Source organism: Larus michahellis, chromosome 4, assembly GCF_964199755.1.
Source record: "Larus michahellis chromosome 4, bLarMic1.1, whole genome shotgun sequence".
In the NCBI taxonomy this organism is placed as follows: Eukaryota; Metazoa; Chordata; class Aves; order Charadriiformes; family Laridae; genus Larus; species Larus michahellis.
The window spans coordinates 28,876,555-28,889,382 of record NC_133899.1 but is presented as its reverse complement, the minus strand read 5'-3'; the positions used below and the strand labels follow the sequence as shown (position 1 = coordinate 28,889,382).

The 12,828-nt window shown below is 36.0% G+C and overlaps 1 protein-coding gene across 2 annotated transcripts in view; it reads right to left on the bottom strand.

Annotated features, from left to right (window-relative positions):
* Positions 1-1,762: 1,762 nt before the first annotated feature.
* Positions 1,763-12,828, bottom strand: part of PPM1A (protein phosphatase, Mg2+/Mn2+ dependent 1A) — a 29,637-nt gene continuing 18,571 nt past the window's right edge. Inside the window, exons 4-6 of one of the 2 annotated variants that reach the window (XM_074583692.1) lie at positions 8,662-8,770; positions 6,113-6,170; positions 1,763-3,766 (exon numbers count right to left, since the gene is read on the bottom strand). In XM_074583692.1, the coding sequence (XP_074439793.1) occupies positions 3,737-3,766; positions 6,113-6,170; positions 8,662-8,770 (197 nt within the window). In that variant the 3' untranslated portion in view covers positions 1,763-3,736. The remainder of the gene's footprint in view (positions 3,767-6,112; positions 6,171-8,661; positions 8,771-12,828) is intronic. The other variant, XM_074583693.1, reaches the window with a different exon arrangement.

Genomic DNA, 12,828 nt, shown 5'->3' with positions numbered 1-12,828 from the left:
TTATAGCAGTGGCTTAGCCTTGATACAAGTTGACCATGAAACCATATCCTTAGTTCATAAACTACTAAAAAGTGAAATGCAATAGGAAGTCTATCCTATCCCAGTGTAACAAATTAAGATGAGATTCTTATCAGGGAATCAACTGAAGTGAAAATTCTTCCCTAATTTTCTTAAATCACCGCTTCGAGTTATTGAACTGAGCAAAATGGCTCAGATTTTAACCTATGCAGTTCAGACAGTACCAGCTTTGCAATAAACAACTTAATGGATGCTGACGTCAGTTTATCCTAAGCAGACATTAAAATGAATAGCTTCGGCACCTGCATGAACGATCAAGGTAAGTGCTACTATCACTCATCGGCTGCGTAATATTCATCAGGCATCTTGCTAGTATGACACAACCTAGGATTACCGCCGTTCAGTGTAGTTTAAGGACAAGCAGATGAAACTTCTCTCCCCAATTCTGACTTCTACTGGAAGATTAAAGTGAACGATAGCCACGCGTCAAGGCCTTTGTGGTGCTGCTCCCTGGGTAGGTAAGAGCAAGCCAGCTGAAAGATTCATAACCTGCACAGGACCTGCAGGCTCCTGCCCCACCACATGTATCAGGGACTCTATTGATACAATGGATTTACAAAGCCTTGCAAATCTAGGACCCTATTTAATGTAATTGCATTTAGTTAATCCAACATTTGTTTTAAAATGCATTTTAGAAGCCTCTGTCTTGAACATATTTCAATGCTGAATTAGCGAGGATTAACTGAAACAGTTGTTTATAAAGCAGTACAGGTATTCTCCCAGAAGCATCAGTGGAAACATTTAATCTGACTATAACAAAACTCACAGAAACCGAAGCCAGTGAAGCTGTCCGATGTAGAAGGAAAACAAAGTTGCATGGCATACCAAGCAAAGTAGCTTTACAAATCTCATTTCCTTTTAAAAACAAGCAAATTGGGACCATCCTATTTGAACACGTATTTAAAAATACATCTTTTAACATCACACAATTTTCATGTTTGTCACACAGGAATCTTTTTCCAAGATGGAAATAAATAGCACAAAATACTTTAAAAAAAAATTGCTGCCTTGCCCCTGAGGTGCTAATGTTTTTAGCATTTAAAAAAAAGTTTCTGGTGCAAGAAGGAGATGCACAAAGGTGCAAAAGTGCCTTTTTCTTTTCAGAGCAGTGAAAAGTACAGCTTACCTTTTTTCTAGGATGCTTTATATACTTAATTCGTATATATTTTAATCAAAATCTGTATCTAAAATGGCAGTGTTTATGCATACATAATAGATTCAGTGCTCTGACCTCATCGAAATGCTGAACATCGGCAGGAGAGAGAAAGGCCTGAAACGGGCTTTCTTCTGCTACCCTCAAACCTAGTTACATCGCCTGTAGCAATAGCAGAATTATTTTCTTTCTAACCTTTAGGAGACCTCATAAGAGGAGGCTTCAAATATATCATTTGTCACTGAGAGAGTTCAAGCGATTATAGTTTGAAGTATGGCTTTTCACACCACAGTTTTGCTTCCAATTTTTAAAGTTTAAAACTCAAAGGTTCCACAGTCCAGTTCGAGGTTTTGCAGTTCCCAAAACTAAACTTTAGTCTCTATGAAAAAGGACAGAACTTTTATCTGCCTCGTCCTAAATTAGGTTTAGCTTTTTGAACTAATACGCCATGTATTATTAAATATGCTTGTTAATTAGGTGCCTGTGAAGCTATAACTTAACATTATTATAGTCTTGCACTCTACAACAAAATTAGACATTTTAAGCATTTATTCATAGGTAGGTAAGGAACTGGTTCTTAAGCAAAAATTGCTATAAATTTATAAATACAAATAGTGCTTATGTTTTCTTCATTCATGCTTGAACAGATTACAAACTGAATACAATGAAGTTACGTTTAAGCACTCCACACAGACAAGAGGGATAAAAGAAAAGTTTGCTGGTATATACTATACTTAGTTCCAAGACACTATAAGTTACTTTTTCACTGTTCAGTGTTCCCTAACTCTGCATTAGGTTTAAGGCTATATATACAAATATGTATATTTCAAAGTTAGGGAAAGACAAGTACAGCAAAATGCATTGTACTACATTTTCCTATCAAAAAGTAATTATACACCAAGTTTTGATTCTGTTTAACTGCAGTAAATGTTACAATCTACTTGTTATACTGATTTTCCTTTTGGGGAATCTGCCTACTAAATGAGTAAACTACATATTACAATATTCTCAACCAAAAAGACAATACAAGGTGCACAAAACAGCAGTTTTGCAAACACGACTGACTTGAAAACAGAATTTTTTTATGCTCAATGGGAGAAAGCTAAGCTTAAATCAAATTAGTTTATTATCTTATAAAATTTTAAATTAGAATTTTAAACAACGAACAGTTAAATACTGTCAACATGCTATATCTCAAATCACAAGTACTGTTTAACCACTAGTCTCATTCTATGTAAGTGGTTCAATTAAAAACACACACCATAAAACGTTAAAGATTGTCAGGCTTTGACAAATGTATTTTTATCAAACAGTAGGCAAATTCAAACCAATGCACATTTTCAGTGGGGAGGGGAAAAAAAAAAAGCAACACCACCAAAAAGCCTGAAAAAACTCACCCTTGTAAAAAACAGGGTAACGGATTAATCCCACATCATCCTTTAGCATATGGCTATGTCTTGAGCAATAATCAAAATCCTTCCCATTTTAAAAATGGGCTACCAATTAATAAAAATATTTTTCCACAAGTAAAATATCATTTACAATGGCACTGATATTTTAAAAGGCAGGAAAAAAGGAATTACACATTTATGGATAAATTTCTTGTTTGTTAAATCAAGCTTTATTGATAAAATGGAATTCAAAGTATTTTACTTGGAACAGCAGCAGACCCAGCCAATCAGGATTGTAAAAATGTTGCAGACTCCTACTATATGTAGAAAGCTGCCTGTTCGTGCTCAGTGATTAGTAGTTTCAGGTAAGGGTTAATGAAAAAAAGAGGTGCAAGGAATCAAGGCATTCTAATCCCAAGGTTCGTACGCCTATGAACGCGGCACTATTAATAGGACATGATTTAACTCCCACTGAAGTCAAAAATCAAACTCCCTTTGACTCAATGTGAGAGTAGGAGTGCATCCAAGAAAATGATACACATTTTTTGAAGAATGTGCACTACTCTTAGTTGTTTTTCCATTGCCAAGCAAATTCACACACTGTAACTTCTGGTAAGTTGCCCACAAGTTCACCTTTCATATAAAGCAAAAAAATATCTTTACAGTTTTGTGCACCTCTCGAGCACCTAGCTGGCTAGGCTGCTGGTCCTTGCAATCCAAAACCACAACATGAATTTAAAGGGATATATATTGTTGCATCACACAAGCCAAACATTTCTTCTAACCTTTATAGTGATTTAAAGCAGTTCATAATTAAATATGAGCATTTTGTACAAAGACAATTGCACTTTACAAAAACAAAATCATACAACATAAATTGCTGGAGTCTGATTTACAACATGAATTATGGTTTGAAATCACGTTTACAGAAGTCTGTTTTACAAAAAAGATCAGTTCCTGGGCTACATGTCGTACTGCTGTAGTCACTCTCACCAACACGTCATATTCCCTTCTTTAATTAAGGTGGAGGATGGATGTTAAGAAGGGTCACTGAGGTTGGGCTGCACTTCCATCTGAAGGATGAAACGTGAACTCCACAGCTAGATGAGCAGTTTTACCACATATCATCAGTTGAGGCAGAGTCCTTAAAGAAAAAAGAAGGAACCCTTTAAAGTCTGGAGTGCCCATAGTTACAGCAGTTTCTGGATAATCCAGACGGAAAAGGGTAAAGACTTAAATCATTTTAGGAGTCTGTTTTCTCTCCCCTTTCAGAAATAGCATTTAAGGAGTACCTAAAAATCACATATGCTTAATTAGCGTATTAGTACCAAGACCTTTCAAAACCTCTCCAAGTGTTTTATAATAGCCTTATCAATCCTCAAAACACTATCCTAGGAACATCATTCAAAAGCATTCCGAGAGTAGACAGAAGTAATACAAAATAGATGCACTTACTACACAGGTGCATTAAAGAGCAGGATGTGCCTCGTGCCATTTGTTATCATCATTACCATCTTTTGTGTTTTCAGCCCTCCCTCAATGCATAGGATGATACAGTCATCAACTGACACCCTGCTGTAATTCAGATCAATCAAAACACTTATAATTTAAGGTTAGAGAAGTGTAGTTTGGGCAACTGCAGGAAACCCTAATTTTGGGTGGTAATAAAACCACAAGGAGAAAAAAAAGAATATTTAAGAAAAAAATGGGAAGCAGAGACATGCTGTGCTCTAAATCACAACCGTATGGCCACACTACATGGCATTACAACCATGCATCCAATACCTGAGCACCCCTAAAATTTGGTCCATCTGGACCCACAGGCAAGAGTGGATTTTGTGTAACTGTCACACCCCTGAAAAATGTTTAACCGGTTCCTGCTATCAGTTAAACAAAAAAATCTTAGTACAAATTGAATTTTTAATTCTAGTAAGTGTTTTTTAATCCATTTGCCTTTGTGTCACGTCCGTTTCCTTTTCTCTTGCTTAGACTGTTCTATATTCAGCCTTCTCTAACTGCCTCATCAGTTGGGTTCACAGGTTAACACCACAACTGAGAAGTGGGACCACAGCTCAGTAGCTGAGCAACAGCCAAGTCAGGAGCAGAGGCATCAGAGAAAACTGCTTTTGTACAGCAGTCTTCAGTTGTTTCAGCATTACCTGCTACCTTCCCCTAAGTAATTAAGGGCCATGATGGGCTTTAACAGCAGCGTATGCTGGTGCTTCCAAAGCTATACTTACTCCCTTATCATTACTAAGACTGCAGGAGGTAGAAATATTACTCCTCTTTAAAAGTACCGCCTTACTGATTCCTTCAAGAGAAGAGAGGCTAATTAAATCTCTAGCAATGCCACATATGACAATTTCTTAGCACTAAAGTTCTGCACCCTTCATTCAAACTTGCACACGGAATTCACTACAAACCATAAAGAACAGTTGGCACGGAGGTGTAGTAAAAAAAAAAACAACCACCCAATCAAAATCACTAAAATAACCCTTTGCAGAAGTACCACCTCCAGTTTTTTCTTCAAGACCAGAAGTAGCAAAGGAGAGCAATTATATGAAAGACCAAAATGGTTGTGCTTGTTTCAAGTGCAAGGATGAAGAATAAAAGCAGTAGTGAGTAAAAACACAGGAGCTGCATGCCAACTATTCAGTATGTAAATTTCTGTATCCAAGTTGCCAACTTCACCACAAAACAAAGAAGTTTGTGTACCGTACATTTGTAGAACAGTAACATACTATAGAATGTATTCTGAAGATAAAGCATCCTCTTTCAGTCACTATTTAGGAATTTTTATTTTAAAGATATGAGAACTGCCAAATAAACTAGCACCCAGTTGTAAAGCCAACACACAATTCTTTATGTCTGGATGCATTTCACTTCTGTCACATCTAAGCATGTAATTTTTGCTGATAGGTAAAGGGTCAATTTAACTCCTTTATGAAGTACAGCGCTTTTGGCGACAGAACGCTGTTTCTAGTGATCTAACTGCAATTGGGATCACTGTTCATATTTGACAGTTTTGGCTTTTTCCCCCCCCACTGACAGAGGATTCATGTCACCCTGATCACTGATATATAAGAACCTCAACTGCATACTTGCTGTAAGATGCGCTATGCTTAAGAATACAAACGCTTACATGGTCCATTTTGAAAATTAATATATCGTTATATTTATAAAAATTATTTATATCCTTAAAGCTGATTAATCACTCTTTGCACTGTTTGGCAGGAAAGCATTTAGAAGCCCAGGCAGGATTGAAATAATGAAATTCCAGAGAACAAATGAACCAACCATACTGTAGTTTTGAGACTATGATCAGAAGGCAGCAGCAGAAAACATTTATAAAGCATAGTCTGAAGCGCACAACACTATTGCTTCTTTGGGGAAAGGAGTCCTTTAACTAGAACTAGAAATATGTTTCTTTACAAAAACACTAAAATAATTGGGGTGGGGGGAAAGACAATGTAAGAGAAAGGATACTTACAGTATCATCATTCCTGTAGGGGTTCAGTCTGTTATAAACAGCTTCAATCACACTCCGTCTAGAGCAAAAAAAACCCACAAGATTGTAAGGTTGTGTCTTTTTTTCTTTTTTTAAAGTCAAATTCCCTAAGTACAATTTTAATTTAAAATGCAAACTTTAAGAAGTTTCAAATTCATAGAATCAAGTTTACTGCCAAGTTAGCACTAAGTGTCATTAAATACTGAACACAACTACCATACCCTTTAAAACCTCTAGGTTCAAGAAAAACAAGGCTGAATACCACTCAAGAGTTCAGGAGGAGAAGAGCACAACCTGACATTCAGATGAGGCTTCGATGCTGCTTGATGCTATGTCTCTTGACTTTGAAAAAGGGCGTCAGAAAACTTGATGGACGTTGAATGCCCTGGTGATTTGTGTATCTGACGAACGCTGCAGTAGTACTTCATGTATTATAGCACTTTTATAGGAGAATAGTGTGGTTTTTATTTTGTGGATGCACAAAAATTGCATTCTGAAATATGTTTTTGTTTGTGTTACATCCTGAAATGTACTTTCCAGGTGCAAACCTGGAAAAAAAATCACTTCTGAAGCAATACTCTTTTACAATAAAATGTCCAATACTCTCCTGCAACCTTTCTCAAAAAAAGATTATAAACTGCAAATAGCAGTCTTCTGTATTGGATCTAAGAATTTTGTCTGGTAAAAAAATATTTAAAAATTAATTTAATCATCTTGACAGTTTCCTCCTTTAAAAAAAAATTTGCTTAGCATATTTAAGATAGCTTGAAATTAATTTTTGCCTCTGGGATTCCTGGCTTCTCTAATATTGATAGAAACATTGATAGGAAATACACTGACAAAATCTTAACAGAAAAATTGCAAACAACATGTAATTGAGTTGTTTTTTTCAAACACAGGGTGAAAAGGTTTTCTCTAAAACTGATACTTAAAAAAACCCAATGCGAGGCTGAAAGATGAGGAAACTTTTGCCTTACCCAGGATATAAGGAAACAACTCTAGAGGGGGAGCAGGAAGGAAAGAGGTGAGTAGAAGACAGGAATTATAGATCGGACTTTAAAAGCAACTTTCTTCCAGATCCCCCTCTGCAGACCAAGTGTAATGAAGTAGCAGACTTCAACTGTGATACAAAACAAACTTCAAAGAACAACTGCTCACGCATGCATGCAGAGCAATCACAAAGGAATGCATCAGAAGAAAAAAGCAGATGATAGGTTTTATAATCATCCCGTAACACTGAGAAGTCAGGAACTACCATGCAGCAGTACAAACGTCATAGCGAATGGCTATAGGGCATGGAAAGAGAGGCTGAATTCAAAGCAATAAAAACAAGCAATTACATACAAAGTACATTGCACATATGAACTGGAAAGTTTCTGTTATCTTTCAAGAAATAGGTATCTTCGATTCTAAATAAAGGCAGTTTTCTTGAAAAGCATTATTTTCCTTCCAAATTGGCAGCAGTAGTTTGAATTTTGCTAACATCTAATTAAATCCATACTTCTATAAATCCCTGTTCAAACCAGCATCACTAAGACACAAAATCCCATGGAAGTCAATCACTTCAACACTTCCTCACAACCACGATGCTACCGCTAGCCAAAGGAGACTGAGAAAAATCAATTTATATGCCATATTTCATTAGTAACTGGCTCATCAATACTTCACGACTGCAGCAACACATCCTAAACAGGTGCTGCTATTATATACAAAATTGCCATATCTTCTTTTAGAGTCAAACAGTTCAAATAAGAACAATTTTGTTTTGTAGAAGTCGTCTTTACAGTTCAATTAGCATTTATTCAATTACATACCTAGAGTCTTCATGTTGTGGTGTAACAACATAAAAATCATACTCTGAAGGGTTAAAAAATATAGTCCGTACCATATGTGCCCAATCCATTTTAACGCAGCACAGGTTCATGAACAATCTTTTGATCCAAAAAGCACTTGGTTTGGTGTGCAAACAAGCTGAGTACATTACTTCCTTAAAGACTGCACATCAATTTGAGAAGGCACAGGGCATCAACACTGAACTCTTCAAGGACAAAGCCAGTCTATATAGAGGTGTAAATTTAACTTCCCACTTTTCTAGATAGAAAGCAAACTTTTAAGCAATTACAACATTGCTTTAGCTACAGACAAGAAAAGAAAGCCGCCAAGCAAAACATCATATGCGTATCACTTCTTGTCAAAGTGTAGCACTACTAAAGTCAGTGCATTATTTTTGCATCTTCAAATGTAACCTCCCACCCAGACAACCCAGTGAATTACAGAAAACAGACACACTCAGGCCACCCTTAAAAAATCCTCATTCCTTCCCAAAACTACAGTTTGACTTTTAACTTTAGTAGCGATTCATAGTTAACTCTTGTTATGCCTGTCCTTTTCATTCAGAACAACTGAGTAATAAAAATAGCAGAACAGATCTTTGTCTAGTACCCTTCTTCCCTCCCCCCACTTTTAAGAGTGGCCTTACAGTTAAGTTTCGATTTAAATCAAAAACCACATTTACATCAATGTGAACTCACTTGCTTGCCAATTCACCCCCTGGCGGGAGGTTTGGGATGCTCTCAGTTGCTAACGTACGCATCACGTGGACTAAGTCTGGGACTCCTTCACCCTGCTTCTTTATGATCTCTGGGAATCAGAAGTACTTTTTTTGTAAGTGCAGTCCAAATTTAACTTAAAAAGATTGAAACACTCAGTTTTATAAAAAGGCAGCTTAACTTCTGTTAATATGTTTAAAAAAAAAAAAAAAAAGATGACAGACCATATTCAACATGGCAATTGTTAACTTTGGTTCCTTAAGAAAAAGAACCTGTAACAGATTTGACAAAGATATACTGCTAACTGCTAACATGCACACTGGTTGTAGAGATACACAGCTACCTAATAAAAGTGTGAAAAAAGTCTTTAATGGCTTTCCCATTATACATTAGGCATAATAGATGTAATATCTTCCCAGCAAAATCCCCTAGGTACGAGGCAGATATTAACATCAGATTTATCACTGCAACAGAAGATAAAAGATTATCATCATCATAGAAAGCATAATATTTTCAAGAAACAAAAGGTTAGACACATTAAAAATAACTCCCATGGCTGTACATATATTAGCCAATACATGTACCTCACTGCATTACATCAAAATGCAAATTTTAAGAGCTATTAGATACAAATTAAAAGCCTGGGACATCACATCTAAGAAACAGTTCCATCCTCAGTCACTTAGGGGATATGTGAATATTGGGCAGTTATTTAAAGCTGATCCACTCCAACTTCTGGGTGAAGAGAATCTGTACTGTAGCTACAGTCCCATTCTCTAAGAAATCAATTCTTTAACTTTATTGTTAGACCTGGTTTTGCTTATTTTCTTTCCCCAAGTCATAAGCACACAATTTTATTTGAACTCGAGATTTCACACCATACACCCCTGAAGAGTCACTCTTTAAATAGGGATTTTAAGAAATTTGAAGAACAAGCACATTTTTAAAAATGCATCTTATCAGTTTCTCTGTAAACATGAGCTCTTAGAAATTATAAGAGTTATGAATTATTAAGACTTGGTGCTCTTGATCTTCAAATGAATACTGCAGCACACATACAATAATGTGTACCTAAGCGCATATATATATATACACATGCACATACATATACGCACACTATTCTTCATGTAATAAAGCATTTACGCAGCTTGAAAAGTACTTGGAATTCATCAATACCGCTTTTGAAAAATACTCTGGCATTCGGTTTTTGCCCTAAGTGATAACTCCAGAAGAGCAAACCAAGCTTCCATTTTACAATTTAATTAGTGAGATAAGGCACATTAAAAGCTTTTAAAACCAGCATGTATCCAGTCCTTTTTAGTTAAAAAAATAATTAAAAACAACAATGGTGAGTTACTTTTTGTGCATGTAATGCTTTTTCAGGGCTGTGTGTGTTTACAAAAGCATCAGCTCAGTTTTGCAGTCAGGCTGTGTAAATTATTTACAAGGTACAGTGGAAACCCTGTCTAGCCCTCAACCAGTGTCAAACTCTGCAACATAAGCTTTAAGCTGCTTACTTCAAAACCTACATTTTAAGTATGTCACCACACACCACAGACACCTCAAAAAAACCCTTGCCATTTCCTCAAAATCTATAGCCAAAATTAATTTTACCATCTAGTATTTAGTAAATAAATAATCTAACACTTAAGTCTTAAATCTGAATAAGAAGCAAAGATCTCAGATTTGGTTTGCCAAGTTCCTTTATTGTGCAATTTTGAACATCTAGTATATTCTACATTGTGCTAGTGCTAAAGTTCTGCTGTACAAAAATAAGGAATTTATAGTTTACCTATGCTACACAGTTTCACAACCTGTAACTGCAGTACATTTAACATACAGTCTCCACTAAAGGAATACATTTATATTTTGATAAAACTATAGATACAGACTGAATGAACACTGAAGACACAACAAATGGAGTCGGTCTGCTAGCTGTGTTTAATTTATTGGAATTGTCTTCTTCCAATACATCTTATAACCCTCCCCCCAAGCTTTAATTTATTTTTAAACCTTCTACACATTTTCATGGCATCAAGTACTGGAAAAATGTACTTACAATCCTAAAATAAAGGATTCAAAACATATCTGCTTTTTCATATTCTGAATGGGAATTCCACACAAAGTTTAAGAAAAAGCCAGAGCTTTGATTTTGTGAAAATAAAAGGAAGACCATATAACAGCTAACTTCAAGGTATTTCTCTCTCTATAGGTATATATATTGCAAGAATTACCTACTACGGAATGTTTTTATGTAAAAAACTGAAAACAGAAAAAAGATAGACCAGTTTCTTTTTAGAGTCAACACATCAATAACATGTATTAGTGCAAATAATAGCAAAACATTTTGGAATGACTGATTGCTTCTACCATGAAGTTCACATGATCTTTTAGGAGTAACACACTGAGTTACTGCAAGTAACAGCACAAAGATGCTTTTCCACACTTGCTGCTTCTACCATTATTATTTATTGTAGCTCTAAGTCTGGACCATAAACACATCAAAATTTATAAAAGGAGAGTCCTAGGTGGCATGGTAAGTAGAAGACTTTCTACGTTTTTTAAAAATCCAAATCGCCTCTCCTTACTCAAGATGAACATTAGCACTAAGCCCTATTCAGTCTTAAAATCTGCACTACTTCTTGACAGTATAAGGATATACTCTGGGCTGAGGGAATAAAAGTACAACCAGAAAAAAATGTGCGTTAGTTAGTATCAAGTCGCAGTACTTGTTGGACTACACTGAGTACTGAAGTGCATAAAAAATACATAATATGCATTTTCATCAAGTTTCTATTTTAATCAATTTTAACTTTAAATTGATATTACAGATTAGTAAGATCATTCTAAAAGTACCCTTTACATTTTCGAGTTCCTTCAGCTGAAGATTAGGCTTTTAAAGCTAAGCACCGCCATTCTTAAAGTATCCTAGGATAACAGCAAGATTATTCGCTGTAGTGTTGAAAGTTTCAGATGCTGTAGCAGTCGTACCTTAGTAGCCAATACTATGTTATCCATTTCCACCAGGAAACAATTTAACTGCATAAGAATTACGTCAAGCGTAACAAAGTTAATCAACTCCTGTTCTTAAAGTTCTGCTTTAGTTCGGCCTCTCAACTTCCCGCCTGAGTAAGACCTGGAAGTCCAAATTCTGCACACAGCTGATACAAATCACTGCTGGGCTCAATAGTGTTTACTACATATTCATTAATTTAAATAGTGTCTTTGTGCAACAATAGACAAAAGACTGAGGACAACTCTAGAAAAAGAAGCAAAAGCCCTTGAGGGGAAGTACAATGAATTTCCTCAAGTTGTTCAGACAACATCCCATTAAGTTAGTATTAAAGTGCTTTATAACTACATACAGAATCCTTCTACCTCTATGCAAGAATCACACTTTGCTCATTCCAGAAATTTGGTATTTGTATAAATGCAGAGTACTGGCAGCCAAATTCATTGTATGTACCATAATCACATGCAGTTCCAGTGTTCAGGTTCTTCATTTACAAAATGAATTGTCTGTACAAAAATGTCAGCTTTCCTCATTGTACCCCATGAATATTACAATGAGACCAGTTGAAAGTGCAGCCTTAACTTGAACATATTTTCATACTCTAGGTCATGAGTTTGTCTGAACTCAGACAAAACATCTCAGATACGAAGGTAATACTTGCCCAGATTAGGAGAGTTAGCATGCTGTAAATTAATGTGTGAATTTTCAGGATACTTGTTCTTCACCAGTTCTGTGAGTGGGCATACATAGTTAGCTCTTCAAATGCCTGGTGCAAAACCGCTCACTGCTTTGAAATGGAGAAAGCCATCTGACACTTAACTCATGCAGTGTTACCATGCATTTGGATATTCCTGCTACGCTGTCAAAAAGATTCACACTATTGCTTACTGTGCACCAACTTCTCCTATTAGGCAAGTGTTAGATTAAGAGACGGAAATGTCTGTCTGGACGTTTGTTGAAGGGCAAAGCAGATGTAGTTTGCCAAGACCTTGGGAATGAAGCCTTTGAAAAAGGTGATACTTTCTGAAGGAGCACTTACTTAGGTAGTAAGTGCTTAAAAATTTCACATTAATTTGTCTGGACTCAGAATTCTCATTCTCTGTGAAATTTCTGAAGCTGCATGGTTATCTTTGTAC